This window comes from Betta splendens, chromosome 14, assembly GCF_900634795.4.
Source record: "Betta splendens chromosome 14, fBetSpl5.4, whole genome shotgun sequence".
NCBI lineage: Eukaryota > Metazoa > Chordata > Actinopteri > Anabantiformes > Osphronemidae > Betta > Betta splendens.
The window spans coordinates 13328168-13342845 of NC_040894.2; the positions used below are offsets into that span (position 1 = coordinate 13328168).

Sequence of the window (14678 nt, forward strand, 5' to 3'; positions counted from 1 at the left end):
GCTCTTCCTGCTCGTGTCAGGAAAAAAACGGGATTGCCGTTGCTGATAAAAAAGTGTTTATTCTCATAAATTCCGCATACCTAGCAAGGCTAAAAAATTCATAGCTTAATGGTTCCATTATAATTTTTTATTTGATATAATAGTCTTATTTATAAAATAGTCTGGGAAATGCTTACCATTAACCTCTTTAAAAAGGGTAAGATACAAGGAACAGTGTCACAGATGTGAACAATCCAATCAACATTGTCTACTGCAGCAATCACTGTATGTAGGTCAGATGGTTTTTGCCAGTTTTTACTTATACAAAATATAGAAGAAATTTTAAGCTATCAATGATGATGATGATGATCCTCGGAATTACTTGTTTACTTAAATTATTTACTCCATTTTTAGATCTACATCATAATACCCAATAGTGACCTGAGTTTATCACAGAATTAATGGTGCTTCAAAGCAGTGGCATTAAAAAAACACAGCAGTAAGGAAAGAAAGTCTTTTATTTAGCACACTTTAGATTTGTTGGTGCCAATAACTCATTATCTCTAATATTACTGGAAATGTGAATGAAAAGAGGCTAATTGCAATAATCTACCACTACTACTAAAAAACTTGCATGTGTTGAAACTAATAATTAAAACTTTAAGGTAAGTGAAGACAGACCTTGTCTTCACTGATTTAGTCTCCTTCAACCTTTTGCACTGTAAATATCAGTAATTATAGTCATAGTTTAAATTATTGCCTATTGAATAAAGAAAATGTTTAATTTCAGTTTCCACTTTCTTCAACGTTTTAAAAGTATAATTGATTTGGAAAAACAAATCAACACAAGTTATTAAGCCAAATAACGCTTTGTTTTATTTACATCTTTCCAAATTCTTGAGCACTAGAAACACTGATAACACTTTCTTTTACGTAAAAATATGCTGGTATGACATTTGATTAAATCACATACATTCTGTCTTTTATGATGTACAAAAAATGCAACTTCAGGCGTCACATTAGAAAGTAAAACAAAACAAAAACTGTTAAGTTAAACCCAGACTCAAACTAGGAAACTGTTTTTTGTATTTCAACAAGTAGTTTGGAAGTTTAAACATTTTTTTCTTTTATCTTATGTTATGCCTCTTTTATACCCATCAGATTAGAATGTGATTTTTTTCCTTTATTCTATTCAACTCCAGAGCTTTACTCTAGAGTCAATGTGATATGGTCAAGGTCAACATAACACAATTTGCACAAAACACAAAGATGCAGACAATCTGTACAGGAGCTGAACTACCACATCACTATTGACTACAACTCTTCTGCCTCCTCAGGGTTTGTTTTCATGTACATCTCAACCACTGAATCCAGATCACACCCAACATCATAGTTTAGGTTTATAACAGCAAGACTTTTGGATTTGAATTTGAGAGGAATGTCTTCTATGTACATCTTGAAGCGCTTATATGCAACATTGCAGCTGTCTTCCAGACTCAAGGTAGGCATGATGCCTATCAGTCTCAGGATTGCAAGCATGTTTGGAAAAAACTTCACATCAGGTAGCTGCAGTGTTTCATGGAGACTGGAGGGAAAGGTTTCACCCTTTCCCTTTTTGCTCCATTTAACCCACCAGCAGTGCAGCTCAGCGGAGAGGGTTGCTACTGTTGGTATGTCATTTTTAAACACCTGTATGCTATCCTCTTCAGGTTCAGTGGACTTATTCTGCTCTATGACGGTTGGTACCAGCGTCAGACACCTCAGAGTCTTAACATGCTCCTCACAGAAGAGCTCGTTCAGTTCTTTAATGATGTAGTCCACCACAAGTACAGACAGATGATTCTTATAGTAATGCTCTGGCCGAATGTTTCTATACTCTGACTGGTGCTTTCTCAAGATGGACCGAGGAACTTTAACTGGGATTTCCATTGCAGCAGCTAGGTTTACAGCTTCATCATTCCAGAACTCATGATACACATCAATGTTCTCAGACACTTCCTTCAGGGAGTGCAGCACAGCTTTTAAACTTGCTGCAGCAAAATGGATATCTGTTGCTTTCCCCTGAACATTCTGCCCAAATGCTTGAGTGAGTGCAGTGACATTTTTCAGGACCACTAAGGCCATGATAAACTCAAAGTCAGTTAATGCTTTTGAAATCTCTAGAGCATTGTGTGTGACTTGATCGGTCCACCTCATGTCTTCATTGTCATGCACGCTGTCTACACAGAGTAGTAATGCCTCCAGTACCTCCATTGCCACGTTAAACGCATCATGTCTTCTGGTCCAGTTGGTACGACAGATTTCCTTTAGTTTGTTTGCTTTCTCCTCTTTGTTAGGGTAGAAAATGGAAATGGCGTGTTCCAACTCCAACTGCAGAAAAGGTGACTGACTGAAAAATGACTCAATCTTCATAAAGGTAGACATGACAAGCTGAACCCCTGACAAAGCCATACCACCAGCCAATACTATGTTCAGTGTGCGTGTTGATCTTAGTGTAAGCACTGCCATTGGATACCTTTTAAGAAGTGCTGCAGCAAATGTTTTGACTTTACTGAAACGAGTCCCAGAACAAGAGTGAGCTTGACCTCTACACTGCTCCATATCTAAACCCCAAGATTCAGTAATTTCAGACAGCAGTTTCTCTGCAAGTACATCTTCATCTTCTTCCAAGTTCAAAAATCCAAAAAACCTTTCACGCTGGCAGTTAGACTGGTCCACAAAACGAATGAAGACAGGGAGGTACCATTCCTCTGAGATCTTCACCAAATCATCAGTTAGTAATGAGAAGAAGCCATTATGTTTAACTTCCTCAACCAGCTTACTACGAATAAACTTCTCACAGACCTCAAGCAGGTGAATTAGCTGAGCTGATGAGCAGCACTGTTTGTTCACCTCATACCTCTTTTTTAAATTTCCATCTCCACAATTCATACGATATTCTAACAATGCCTGAAAGTTGCCCAGCCCTTGAGTGTCCCATTTGCTATCACCATAAGTTATAGGAGGAATACTCTGCTCTCCTAGCAGTAAAAGAACTTCAAATAAAGACTTGAGAAATTCTTTGTTTTCATCCTCTTCCGATAATGTCTGAACATCCTCTTTAACTGTATCTTCTTGGGACTTTTTCATTTCTAAAAGCAAAAAGTGCCAGAAAGCAATTTAGTCATCAGAAATATTCAAGATGGACTAAGTTTCTTTACAATACAAATGCATATGTGTGTTGACATTTCTACTTACTTTTCCTCCCCTTACGCTCTGTTTCATTGTCTTTGGTCTACAAAAATGAGATATTAGAAATGTGATTTTACAGACAATATAATGAGAAAGAAGTAAATGTACAAATGAAGAATTTGGGGATTTTTTTTGATGACCACCGGTTCTTTGGTTTGCTTCACCTGTTCATTTGGAGGCTGCCCTAACATGTCAAATACAGTTGGTTCTGCATCATCTTTTAAGATTGTATGCTGAGCCTCCTGAAAATGGTCAAGCCAAAAGAAAATATATTATAAAGGCATATATGAAGACAATAATGTGTAAAACGAAACAACTAGTGGGACAGACTTCATAAACCTATAAGTTCAGAGGCAGAGGTCATATAATGTTCAAAATACGTGCCGTTTAAAAACATAACTTACACTATCAATCAGAGATGTATCGAAATGTTTTCCACAAACTCTGTAGAATCTGTAGAGCTGGTCTGGTGATTTGTCTGCAAGATCTTTCCTCTGGCATTTTTCAACCCACTTCTTGGATCTAAAAGAACCAAAATGACAACAGTAATGAAAGTTTTCACCTCATGCACTAGCAAAACGCATTAGCCCTTGACCCTGTCAAACTCATTAACGCGGTTTACCCAAGAACTCTACCGTTAGCTGTCTGCTAAACAACGAATATAGGAAATAAAATAGTTCATGTATGTCTAACCTTGTTGTGGCTTTTGCCTGCACACACTGCACTAAAAAACAAACCCCGTGCTTTAGTATCGGTGTTAAATTATTTACCAGTACCTTTCCGGGTCACGTGGAAACCTGAAGAGTGGCTGGGGATCGAATTTGCTGCTACTGCAGCTTGGTACAGCGCAATGATTTTGCATTATACGTTTGTTTTGTTTGCTGAAAAAATGTTGGGCTCAAGACTTTCTTGATAGCTAGCTGCTAACGCTTAGAAGCTTCTTGGACACGTTTTCCTGATTAGGATTTCAAAATAAAAACAATAGATACAATAAAACCTGTAAGAGCAAAAGTCATAAACATAACGTAAAAATATATCCTTCCCACTGAGGAACTGGACACATCCTTAATATGTCGTTTCACTAGTAGTGCATTAAAACATTAAATTAAAAATAATTTGTTGTTAGAATACATTTGACTTTATTTTGAAATTCATGTGCTCGGTTTACAGAAACGCGCAAATTCGACCTTTCCCACAATCCTTTGCGATAATTTCAAAAACCGTGCGTTCATAAAGTTATCGTGTTCATGCGTTTCTACATTTTTTAAAATCAGATTAAACATTGCATCGTCATTACCACGTGACGGATGCCTTGACCACATCACGGCCGATTTTAGGACAGCCACACCTAAAAGCTTCGTAGCCCTTAATGAGTATCATAATTTTATAGAGAAATATTCATAAAAGGTATGAGTCAGGCTCAAACGTTTGACATACGTTTTCAGTAGAGTGATTACCTAATACATAAAATAATTATAATAATTATTATGCTAAGAATTAGATCATTATTTATTTATCTTTAATATTATATTTATATTATTGTACTGTAATGTAAACATTTAATGTTCCCCTAAATAGTCTTGCTTATATATCTAAAGAATAAAATAACTTGCCATTTCATTGGGCACTTTTGTACAACGTAATGTAAATAATGCAGCAAACCTGTAAAGGCAGTATTCACGGCAGAATTACCGTATCCGATTGATTTATACTGTACAGCTGTACCCAGTAAAACGATCAGTGTGTATATTCCCACTATATTACATGTGAACACTGTACTTGGGCTTGGCCGTCCTGGACCAGTACACTTGGAATTCTATTTAGGTTCAAACATTCAAACGACAAGGACGAAAACTTCGAATCGAAGTATAACACCGCCCCCTTCAACTCTCGTCCTTCGTTTGAAGATACTCTATTGGTTGATTTGGGCTTCTCGCGATACCTGAGAAACGAATTATAACTTCAGAGGGAACTCAAATCCAAAATTTTTCCTTACAGGGAGGCAACAAGCAACGTGTGAAGCTGTGCAGGATTCTCTTGGCGTTGTTATCAAAAGATCAATATAGGGTAAGCCAATGCTTGATCCTCTAACGTTATTTTTATACAACTTTAGAGCAAACTTATATACATAATACATAAAATCCCGCTATTAATAACATTTTCGTAACGTAACTTCGTTAAGTGAAGCAGTTTTGCCAGTAGCTGCATGTAACTTATGATGTGCTTTGTTCACCTAAGAAACACAAAATTGTGACATAATGGACATTGTCGCAATTTCAAGTAAAAAGCTCGGCAATAAGAAGGTAGGTCACGAAATGTTTGTGAAGCTGTGTTGATTGTATGTTTGGTGTTCTTTTGGCTTTGAGTTTCCTTTCGCCCTTAATGTTCTTATTGTACTCTAATAGGAAAACAAAGAGAATACTCGGCCCGCACAAGGAAACAAATCCTTCATCAAACGGCACAAAACGATAGTTGCTCCATTTCAACTGAAACCTGAAACTGAAAAACAAACCCTGAAAAAACATGTTCCTTTTAAAACCAACACCGAACAGGTGGACACAACATCCAGCAAGGCTCCAAGTATGGTGAACCCTGTGCAGAAGGAGAGAAAAGAAGCTGTGTCTAACAATGTCAGAATAATAGCTGAAGAAGTAGCAAAGCCAACATCTGCTATGCCATCCAAGTCTGCTCCAGGCATGTACAAAGGAAAGGTTGTCCAGTCAAAAATTGGATCCATTTGGAAAGCAAGTGCCAGAGCAACCGTGATCCAAAACCCTGGAAATGTGACCAAAAGCAGGTCCAGATCTGTAAGTGATCTAGCACGGTGTGGTCCACAAAAACCAGCATCCAGTTCAGTGATCACCAGGCCACCTGTCAGTAGCTGCCATCCTGGTAAAACAGTTCCAGCAACATTAGCCAAAACTAGCTCCAAAAACACCAATGTGGCTCCCACCAAGGTAAGTGGGAGTCAGACTTCAAAGATAAATATTTCAGTGACTGACAAGGTTATGAAGGCTCCTGTCTGCAACAAACTCAGCCAGTACAGATTGACTATGGAGACTACTGAGCAAAGAAGGTATTTTGTTTTGTTCTACACACAAACCAATTTGTGATTCTCTTGCACATCATGTTAAATAATTGGTGTCCTGCCTGCAGAGCAAAGCTGGCTAAATGGATGGCTTCCAAGGGAAAGACTTTAAAGAGACCGGCCATGATGACATCAGCACCCCCAAAATCCTTTGCAAAATCCAAGGTGAACCAAAAATCCCAGTCTCATGTTCAGGCTGCTAAAGAAGAAAATTGTAAAACGAAACAAAGCTCGCAAGCGAGCGATTCTGCTTCCACGGCTCACTGTGCAGATACACAGGAAATACAGTTAACAGCAGACAGGCAAACCCCAGAGCTGCTCGAGAACTCTGTAGATGTGCTGATGGGTGGACTGGATGATGTAAGGACAAGCAGTGTTTTCATGAGTGTTTTATAGTTAGATACTATTATGTTCTGTTGAACTGGTTTACCTTTGGACAGGTTGTTGTGAACTTGTGTGATGTCTTGGAGGCAATGGCAACACCATCCAGATGCAATGATGGTAATTTAATTTACGCGTGTGTGTGTGTGTGTGTGTGTGTGTGTGTGTGTGTGTGTGTGTGTGTGTGTGTGTGTGTGTGTGTGTGTGTGTGTGTGTGTGTGTGTGTGTGTGTGTGTGTGTGTGTGTGTGTGTGTGTGTGTGTGTGTGTGTGTTCAGATGCACTACAGATCTTTGTATTTACACAAGCACTGTTCTTTTCTTCTCCAAGACCTTGAACAGGAGATGAGTGAAGTTGAATTGAAGGATAAAAAGCCAAAGGAGGAATCTAAAGAGTCTGAGCAAGTGAAGAAGGAACCTAAAGAAAGTCTTAAGCAGGGGGGGGGGGCAGATGAGGTGGAAAGTGACAATGAAGGTGTCAGCACACCACGCATGGAAATCGCTTCAGTAGTGAAATATAGTGTAAAGACAACTCCATACCTGCAAAGGTAAGCTTAAGTTTAAAAACTTATCTATCTTAAACTTATCTTTCCAGTGTTGAATGAAAAACTAATCAGTCCTTTTAATGTCTTGTGCAGTGTCAAGAAGACAATTGAAGGGGAGCGTGGCACATCTAGGAGGAGGAGCAACATCAAAGATTTAAAGTTCCTGACACCTGTGCGCCGCTCCTGCCGTATCCAGCACAAATCCTCACATCTGCCGTCGATGCTGGTTGATCATGATCCCTGTGTGTCATCTCTGGCTGAGCTGGTGAAGCTGGATGATGATCCCAATGCCTATATTTACAGAAAAAACCCTGCACTTCTGGAAGATCTGCCAGACCAGCGTTGACTATGACTTGGTTAAGTAAATGATGGGACATGAGCTAAGAAAATTTTATACAATCATAGTTTTACTAATTTTTTTTATTGTATTGTGGGGACAACATAAGTTATTGTCTGTTCTAAATATATTGTAGCTTCTCTAACACTGCTTGTTTTATTATAAGTTGAAATATGCACAATTGCACAACATTAAATGATTGCCATACAAATGTTTTTTTTAATCTACACTTATTATTTTCCTACCATCAGATTTTGAAAATACAAATCTACTATAGATGTATAACGTTCTGTATTTAAGTACCTGTGAGAAGTATTTCTACTTACTTTTGAGAAGTATTAGGTAACTATTTTACCTACATGGTTATTAATCCATAATTTACTAATTACTAATAGCTGATCATAATTTAAGATTTATTAATTGAATATATAAATGTCAACACACAATTAATATACTTTGCTGGTGATGCATGTGTGGATTAAATATCCAGACAAGTCCAACTTCCTTTTTTTATCCTTCCACTTTATTTAATCACACTAAAAATCCAAAGCGCTCATACATAAACACAGCTTTCTTCTGGCCACTTCATTACAAACTGCGCTTCTAACAGACATGGGCATTTTGAAACCAGCTCCCTCTGATCACAAATGAGATGTTTTATTTTTCCCACACAAAAAAAAATCCATGAAGAAAAAAAAATCTCTTGTGCATTGCCTACCCCCACAAATGTATAAAAAGGTATTCTTTATTGTTCTTGTCAATGATCTGCCACGGGGGAAGGTGTTCAGTGCTGTGCGTGAAAAGACACTTTCACGCCTCTCTAATAGTCTTATGTTCTGGAAAGACCCCGGTTGTCCAGATCTTTCACCTGAAATACAGAACACAAGAGTTAGAAAGAATAAGTGCTTAGTGGTGGATAGGATAGGATGTTGTTTAGCTTATGGGAAGGAATCAAACACCATCGTTTTCTAGAGCCACAGCTATTTTACCTTGTATATCCTAACTAGCCAGTGCTCTGTTGTGTAGGCCTCCTCCAACACATCCAGTTCAAAGTCTTTGTTGCCAATCTCAGCATTCCTCACTCGGTCATAGCCAGGTGGACGTTCTGTAGAGAAGATCATCAGCATTACATCTTATCTGGGTTTCATAGTAACCAAGTATATAATATAGTGTACTAAACAGTCATCTTAAAATTAACAGTCCTGTAATAACTTCTATTGAGATACTTACTGGCCTCTGTGTAGACCTGGCCAAAGCGGTAATAACACATCTTGTACATGAGACAGTTGAGCAGGACAGGCGAGCCCTCACGGTCCACTCGGAACTCTCCTGTGGGTGTGTAGTAGTCATGCTCCTTGATGTGTTTGCCTGTGTCAGTGCTTCCACCGATGCGAACCATCCAAAGAAATTTGTTGATGTCTGATAAGAGGACAAGCCACTTTTAATGTTGAACAAGAAACAGTAACATTTATTATTAAACACCCCACAGGAAGACAAAGGAGCTTGGCTTTAAGTCACGCTCAGCATAAAAAGTTCAGAAATCAAATTGCAGGACCCCTTATCCGCTCATTTGTCATGTACCATCAGAGGAATATCCTGTTAGTCCTCCAAAGATGACCAGGACATAACTGACATCTAGTTCTCTCATTATGTCATAGGCCCTCTCTTCTGTAGATGCCATGGCCTGCAGAACAAACAGCTTATTAAACACAGCAGCACTTAGAAAGCATGATCAGTCTTGCTAACCAGCTCACCTGTCCAACTCTGGAGATGTGAGTATTATTCCACGTGTTGTTGTCCACTAAAATGGTTCGATTAGCCATGGCAGTTATCTGATAGCCATAATCCCACCAGGACATGACCTTTGCATCCTGCAAACACAAAAGTCTTGACTCTTTAAATAGAAACGTTTCATGTCATGGCTCTGCATTGCTCACGTAGTCCAGTTATGCCACGATTGTAGTTTGACAACTGAAATGTATTTGTGTAGGACTGGCCTCAGGAGTGTTGTGGCGGAGCCAGTAATAGGCCTCTCTGAAGTCATCAAAGATGATGCGGCTGCCGTCACCTCCACGAGCAGACAGGACAATCGAGGGAGAGGAGTAGGCTTCGCTGGTGACCCAGGTGGAGTGAAAGGTGTATGTGATGAGGAAGAAGGCCATAACCAAAATCATCCCACTGGCAACCTGGGAGGTTGAAGCAAGTTTTAAATGGAGGCACTAACTGGAAAAAAAATAATAGAACCACGGATGTGCGGATACACATCTGCAAAAGAGACTTTCAAAAAAGTAAATAGACAAGCATTTTCAAATTATAAATAATCATTAAAAAAAAGTACCAATTCTGATTTGGCTTTGTTATTGTACATTAGTAGAATACCGTGACCGACCCTCTAATCTATTAAAGTAATAATATCAAAGCTCTATTGTCAAAGTCACATTTTGGTGAACTTTATTTATGGTTAGTAGATTGCAGTGATATTTAGAGTAGTAGTTTAGTGGTTATCAACCTTGGGGTCTAGAACCTACAGGAGGTCACAATCTGAGAATTTGAGATCATTAACTGAAAAGAAACACGCATTGAACGGTTCTATTTTATAGATTGAAAACCAGTGTGTAAATTTTTACAACAGCACTAATATCACAGCAACTGGCCGAGCTCATTGGCATGGCCGATTTATCTAGAACAGTCTTTTTTTCTGTTTAAACAGTAAAATCAATATGACCAATGATAATGCCTCCTGCTGAATCAATAGGGAGGTCACGCTGGTCTCAGAATGCCGACAGACTGTTGATGACTCCACCCTCCAAGAGCCTCAGTACTGTCAACCTGTTATTAAATCATCCTACCTCATTTTTTATGGGGTAGGTAGAGTCCTGCTGTTTTTTGTTCTTCTTGTCTGGCCGGCTCACATCCAGATTCTTCATATAAGTGGTTAGCACTTGGGACACACCGATGCCCGACAGGATGCACATGACTGGAGCCAACACCAACATTAGACGAACCTGAAGATACATTAAACGGCTGTAATGTGAGTTCTGTATTCAAAATCCAAATTAACTTTACAGGATATATATTTATTATTTGCTTTAGTTATACTGATAATATCTGTAAATGCGAAATTATAACAAAAAATAAAAGAAGATGTTTCTCATCACAAAACTCACCATGACAGCTGAGAAGTACATGCTGGTCACACCATACATGATGATGAAGATTCTGGCATCCGAGAGATTGTTGAAACAGTAATAAAGACCAACTGTGGTGAAAGTAGAGATAACCATCAGCCAAATCTCAGCAGATCAGCAGACAATATCAAACGCTGGGTTACTGCTGAGCTGCTTAGTATATACTTGCCCGGAAACATAAAAACCAGAAGCTGAAGGTCAAAGTAATATGAGGACCAGGTTGTAGGCTGGTGCTCAGAGACAGAGGCAATGATGGGGATGTTGTTCTTGGCATATGAGGGGTCCAGCAGGGAGTAGAAACGACCAGTCCATGGAGAGATCTTACCTGAAAGAAACAAAGTGAGTCATTAGACGAAGCAAAAGATGAACTCGGAACGGAACAGGCAAACAACAAAGACAAACACATTTTGTTCATCTGCTGTTTAAGTATATGCCAGCTTCATATTTCTGTGCCATGTTGCTCCTCTTACCTGTCAGCATTAGTACAGTGCCAACAGACAGCAGGATGAAGCCCACCAAGGAAATGACGCTCTTAAACAAGACCTCGAACTGCTGAGCATTGAGTTTGCTGCGCAGATAGTCCACAAAAGCATGAATCTGGCACAAGCCAAACATACCGAAAGCTGCCATGTGTTCTGATGACTGAACTGGCTAGTGTGAGAGGAGAGACAGGGGGTTAAACTGTGTGTCTCAAGAAATGAAGCACATCATACTGACTTTATCATTTATCATCTTTGCCAAGTCTATGTTTTCTCATTCAGGCATCAGAAAATGTGACACAGAATTTTTGGCTCGTCTGACATTAGACACTTTTTGTCTTACCTGGAAACCAACAAAAGAAATCTGCATGGAGAGGATGGTGCCCAAGCAGTAGACAGTGCAGTAAGCCACGTATATGCGATGAGAGAAACGGCCTGTGAGCATCAGCACCAGGACATGTAGGGGGATGAGGTTGATCAGAAACACGTAGCCACCCCAGGAGGAGACCTATACACGCACGCACACACGCAAACACTTAAGCAAGCACTTTCGAAATTACTGATGCCATCAGTCAGTAAACTGTATCATGCTTCACATCTTCTCACCATGTAGAAGTAGGCCAGTGCGCACATGGATGACCAGTACACTGACCCGGTTTTGACAGCCTTGATCCACATGTAATAGGTCAGCAGCATGCAAAAGATGGCAATCCCTGAGGGGACGGGGGTGTTTACTAACAATTCTAGACAGTTTGAATTTTAGCATCTTTATGTACATCATAAACATACCTTCATTATCATAGGAACCAGCAACAGAACGAGAGATATAACCAGGCACTACTGCAATCATGGCAGCAGCCAGGAGCCCAGCACCTGCATCCTGCGGAGAAAGACAGCTACTTAGTACACAGAAATTACATTTTAAAACATACAATCAGCATCCAACAAAAACACTCCTCCTCTACATGACATACCACTGCTCAAGTCTACAAGTGACATTGTGTGGCCAGTTGCGTGCTGTAACTGTACGAAGTGCCTACTAAAGTTACACAAAGTAGAGATTGTTTCACCTGGGTTTTCCTAATTTGTATTAATGAACAACATAACAGAGTTACTCTATGTTAATTGTTTATTCTGGAGCTTTCACCTAACCAACATATTAGGGCTGCAACAAACGATTAATTTGATAATAGATTATTCAGTGATTATTTTTCAACTAATCATTTGTATACAATAGAGACTGTGGGCTCCTTCTAGCTCTTCAGCCAACTGACACTCGCAAGTAATTGCGGAAAGAATTAAGTAACAAACGCAGTAGCACTTAATGAAGCATCTTCACAGGATCTATACACAGCATTTATTACAGCTGCCACATCCATTACTGTGTTTTCCGCTTTTGTGTTTGTATATCGCTGTAGTATTTACAAGCCAATCACTGAGTTTTGCATAACTTTCAGGATGTTGTCTTTGTTTAATATTTAATGCTTAGATAAAGAAAATAGGTCGCAACCTTTCTCCTGCTGCTGGTTGATCTATTTTCTCCAGCATTTCGCCAGCAGCTGCGTCATTTTGCTGTCGCGCTGTGCCGTAAAATGAGCAGTCTGACTAATCGATAACAGAAAATCATTATCGATTTTTCATTATCCCTTATTTCTGTCAGCGATTAATGTTGATGACATTGATTCATTGTCGCAGCCCTACAACATATACTCAAACTCTAAGTGCCAAATAAAATAGTCTGCAAATTTTTTTCATACTTAATACTAAATATTATTTATTATTATTCAGAAATATTTTATTCTTACCTTCAGCTCCTTCGTGAAATGGTAGGTGACAATAGCAGTGAAGGAGGAGAACAAGGGAGCCAGGAAGACACAGACATTACGAATGTCAATAGTGATGTGGAAAAAATGTAGGACGTGGTACAGGACAGCAGAAGTGATCATCAGTCCTGTTGAAATACGAGATAGGGAGAAGCTCGCTGACGTTCTAAATCACATATGAATTCTACATGCAAAATAAAAAAATTAAAAAACAGGAAAAAGCCACAGTTTATAAGCTTGTAATTGTTCACCATTCTTTGGTCATTTTGATCGGACTCCTACCTGGATATATGGTTCCACCAATGATCCTCCCCAGAGGATACCATGCCCTGTCATCAAACCAGTTGTGAAACTTGTAAAATCCTTCTTCTGCCAGGAAGCGGGTGGTACGGTAGTTGAAGTATCTGAAAGTGAGGCAAAGCTGTAAGTGGGACATCAATATCAGAAAGAAAATGCCCACAATTGCTGGAAAAAGTAACGCTTAAGGAGCACTTACGGATCAAACTCATGAATAACGCTTTCAAACCTCAAGACAGAAAACAATCTGGTGGAGAAGGCTAGAGAGGAAAAGTGTGATTGATAAAAGGTGTCATGTTTGCATTAAAAACAATGTAGACAATATTGGTTTAAATAAAGTAGTGGACTTACAAAGCACAGCAGCCATAGACAGGATGAGCAGCTTCAGCAATGTGTCCTGTTTCTCATAGGACAAACGCAAGAAGCCCAGCTTGGTCATTTTGGCGAGGTTAGGAACAGCTCACCGTACTACCTGAAGACAGGAGGAAAGACACAGTAACACCAGGACACTGATACTAAGAGGCACCAGAGAAGCATCTCTAGTCCAACATTCGAGTGATTCTGAAGCCATTCACAATCTGCTAAAGTCTCGCAAATCGCTGCCGCTATGTGCAGCCCAACCAGATAAGGCCACGCACCAAGATGTGGCGTCAGGAACCAGGAAGCACCCACTCTGGAAAGCTTCTGCAGAGGGTTGTATCAGTCTTCGTCAGATCTTACATTAAATAATTGTGCCAAGTAAATGCACAAACATGGAAGCTAAGCCGAGCTTAAACGTAGCATTTAGGCTACCTTTTACTAAGGCAACAGTACAGCCAGCCTTACAGGTGGGGATCGTGACACCGTATCAAAAAATACATTTCCAGCAGTCATTTGTTTATTACATATTAACATGCATGGGGGTGATCGATTACCTCTGATTTCAGAAATCAGGCATCTTCCAGCTAATCAGCACTATGCTAGTGATGCCGCTTCTATTAAACTTTAATTGTGAATAGCTAGCGATGCTAACGTGCTAGCTGCTATTTAATGAATACCCAAACCACAAGCCGCTTCCATAATCATGTTTGAAATACCAGCCCTTACTTCACACACAACAGCGAAACAATAACCTTTAACAAAAACGCTGCTCACAAGGTGGTTAATAGGCTTCATATTTAATCTTAATTAAACTCACCCGCTCCGCTCCTGGTATTCATACACTTTTCACGCACAATCTTGACCACGTCCTAATCCCGCCCCTAACACGTAACGATTCGCGCTTATTGGTGGACGGCGTGTCAGCGGTATTCCAGCGAAAAAGAGATTGGTTTGTTTGTTGTCATTCAAACAC

At 39.5% G+C, this 14678-nt stretch overlaps 3 protein-coding genes across 10 annotated transcripts; 1 reads left to right on the forward strand and 2 right to left on the reverse strand.

The window, feature by feature from the left end:
* Positions 1–829: 829 nt before the first annotated feature.
* LOC114869367 (52 kDa repressor of the inhibitor of the protein kinase-like) lies at positions 830–5011 on the reverse strand. Of its 5 annotated transcripts, none has more exons than XM_029173562.3 (5): positions 4873–5011; positions 3615–3732; positions 3375–3452; positions 3217–3253; positions 830–3110 (listed from the first exon to the last, which is right to left on the reverse strand). In XM_029173562.3, exons 3-5 carry the CDS (start codon positions 3399–3401, stop codon positions 1294–1296), a joined length of 1881 nt encoding a protein of 626 aa, XP_029029395.1. In that variant the 5' UTR covers positions 3402–3452; positions 3615–3732; positions 4873–5011; the 3' UTR covers positions 830–1293. The 5 variants fall into 5 exon arrangements, with proteins under 5 accessions (XP_029029395.1, XP_029029392.1, XP_029029394.1 ...); XM_029173559.3 differs by lacking the exon at positions 4873–5011 and adding an exon at positions 3987–4176; XM_029173561.3 differs by lacking the exon at positions 4873–5011 and adding an exon at positions 3981–4133.
* si:ch211-266i6.3 (cytoskeleton-associated protein 2) lies at positions 4599–7773 on the forward strand. 3 transcript variants are annotated; one of them, XM_029173568.3, is made up of 8 exons: positions 4599–4617; positions 5209–5277; positions 5449–5513; positions 5616–6286; positions 6367–6463; positions 6739–6799; positions 7008–7224; positions 7315–7773. In XM_029173568.3, the coding sequence occupies exons 3-8, from the start codon at positions 5469–5471 to the stop codon at positions 7565–7567; spliced, it is 1344 nt and encodes a 447-aa protein (XP_029029401.1). In that variant the 5' UTR covers positions 4599–4617; positions 5209–5277; positions 5449–5468; the 3' UTR covers positions 7568–7773. The 3 variants fall into 3 exon arrangements, with proteins under 3 accessions (XP_029029401.1, XP_029029400.1, XP_055370385.1); XM_029173567.3 differs by lacking the exon at positions 4599–4617 and having other exon boundaries at positions 6367–6658; XM_055514410.1 differs by lacking the exons at positions 4599–4617; positions 5209–5277 and having other exon boundaries at positions 5291–5513; positions 6367–6658.
* Positions 7774–8059: 286 nt separating this feature from the next.
* On the reverse strand, positions 8060–14678 carry stt3a (STT3 oligosaccharyltransferase complex catalytic subunit A). 2 transcript variants are annotated; one of them, XM_029173565.3, is made up of 18 exons: positions 14523–14678; positions 13697–13817; positions 13545–13605; positions 13331–13452; positions 13031–13176; positions 12015–12105; positions 11832–11938; positions 11569–11733; positions 11217–11397; positions 10916–11071; positions 10726–10817; positions 10408–10563; positions 9556–9744; positions 9313–9429; positions 9140–9242; positions 8789–8977; positions 8548–8663; positions 8060–8426 (listed from the first exon to the last, which is right to left on the reverse strand). In XM_029173565.3, the coding sequence occupies exons 2-18, from the start codon at positions 13782–13784 to the stop codon at positions 8388–8390; spliced, it is 2118 nt and encodes a 705-aa protein (XP_029029398.1). In that variant the 5' UTR covers positions 13785–13817; positions 14523–14678; the 3' UTR covers positions 8060–8387. The 2 variants fall into 2 exon arrangements, with proteins under 2 accessions (XP_029029398.1, XP_029029399.1); XM_029173566.3 differs by lacking the exon at positions 14523–14678 and adding an exon at positions 14260–14415.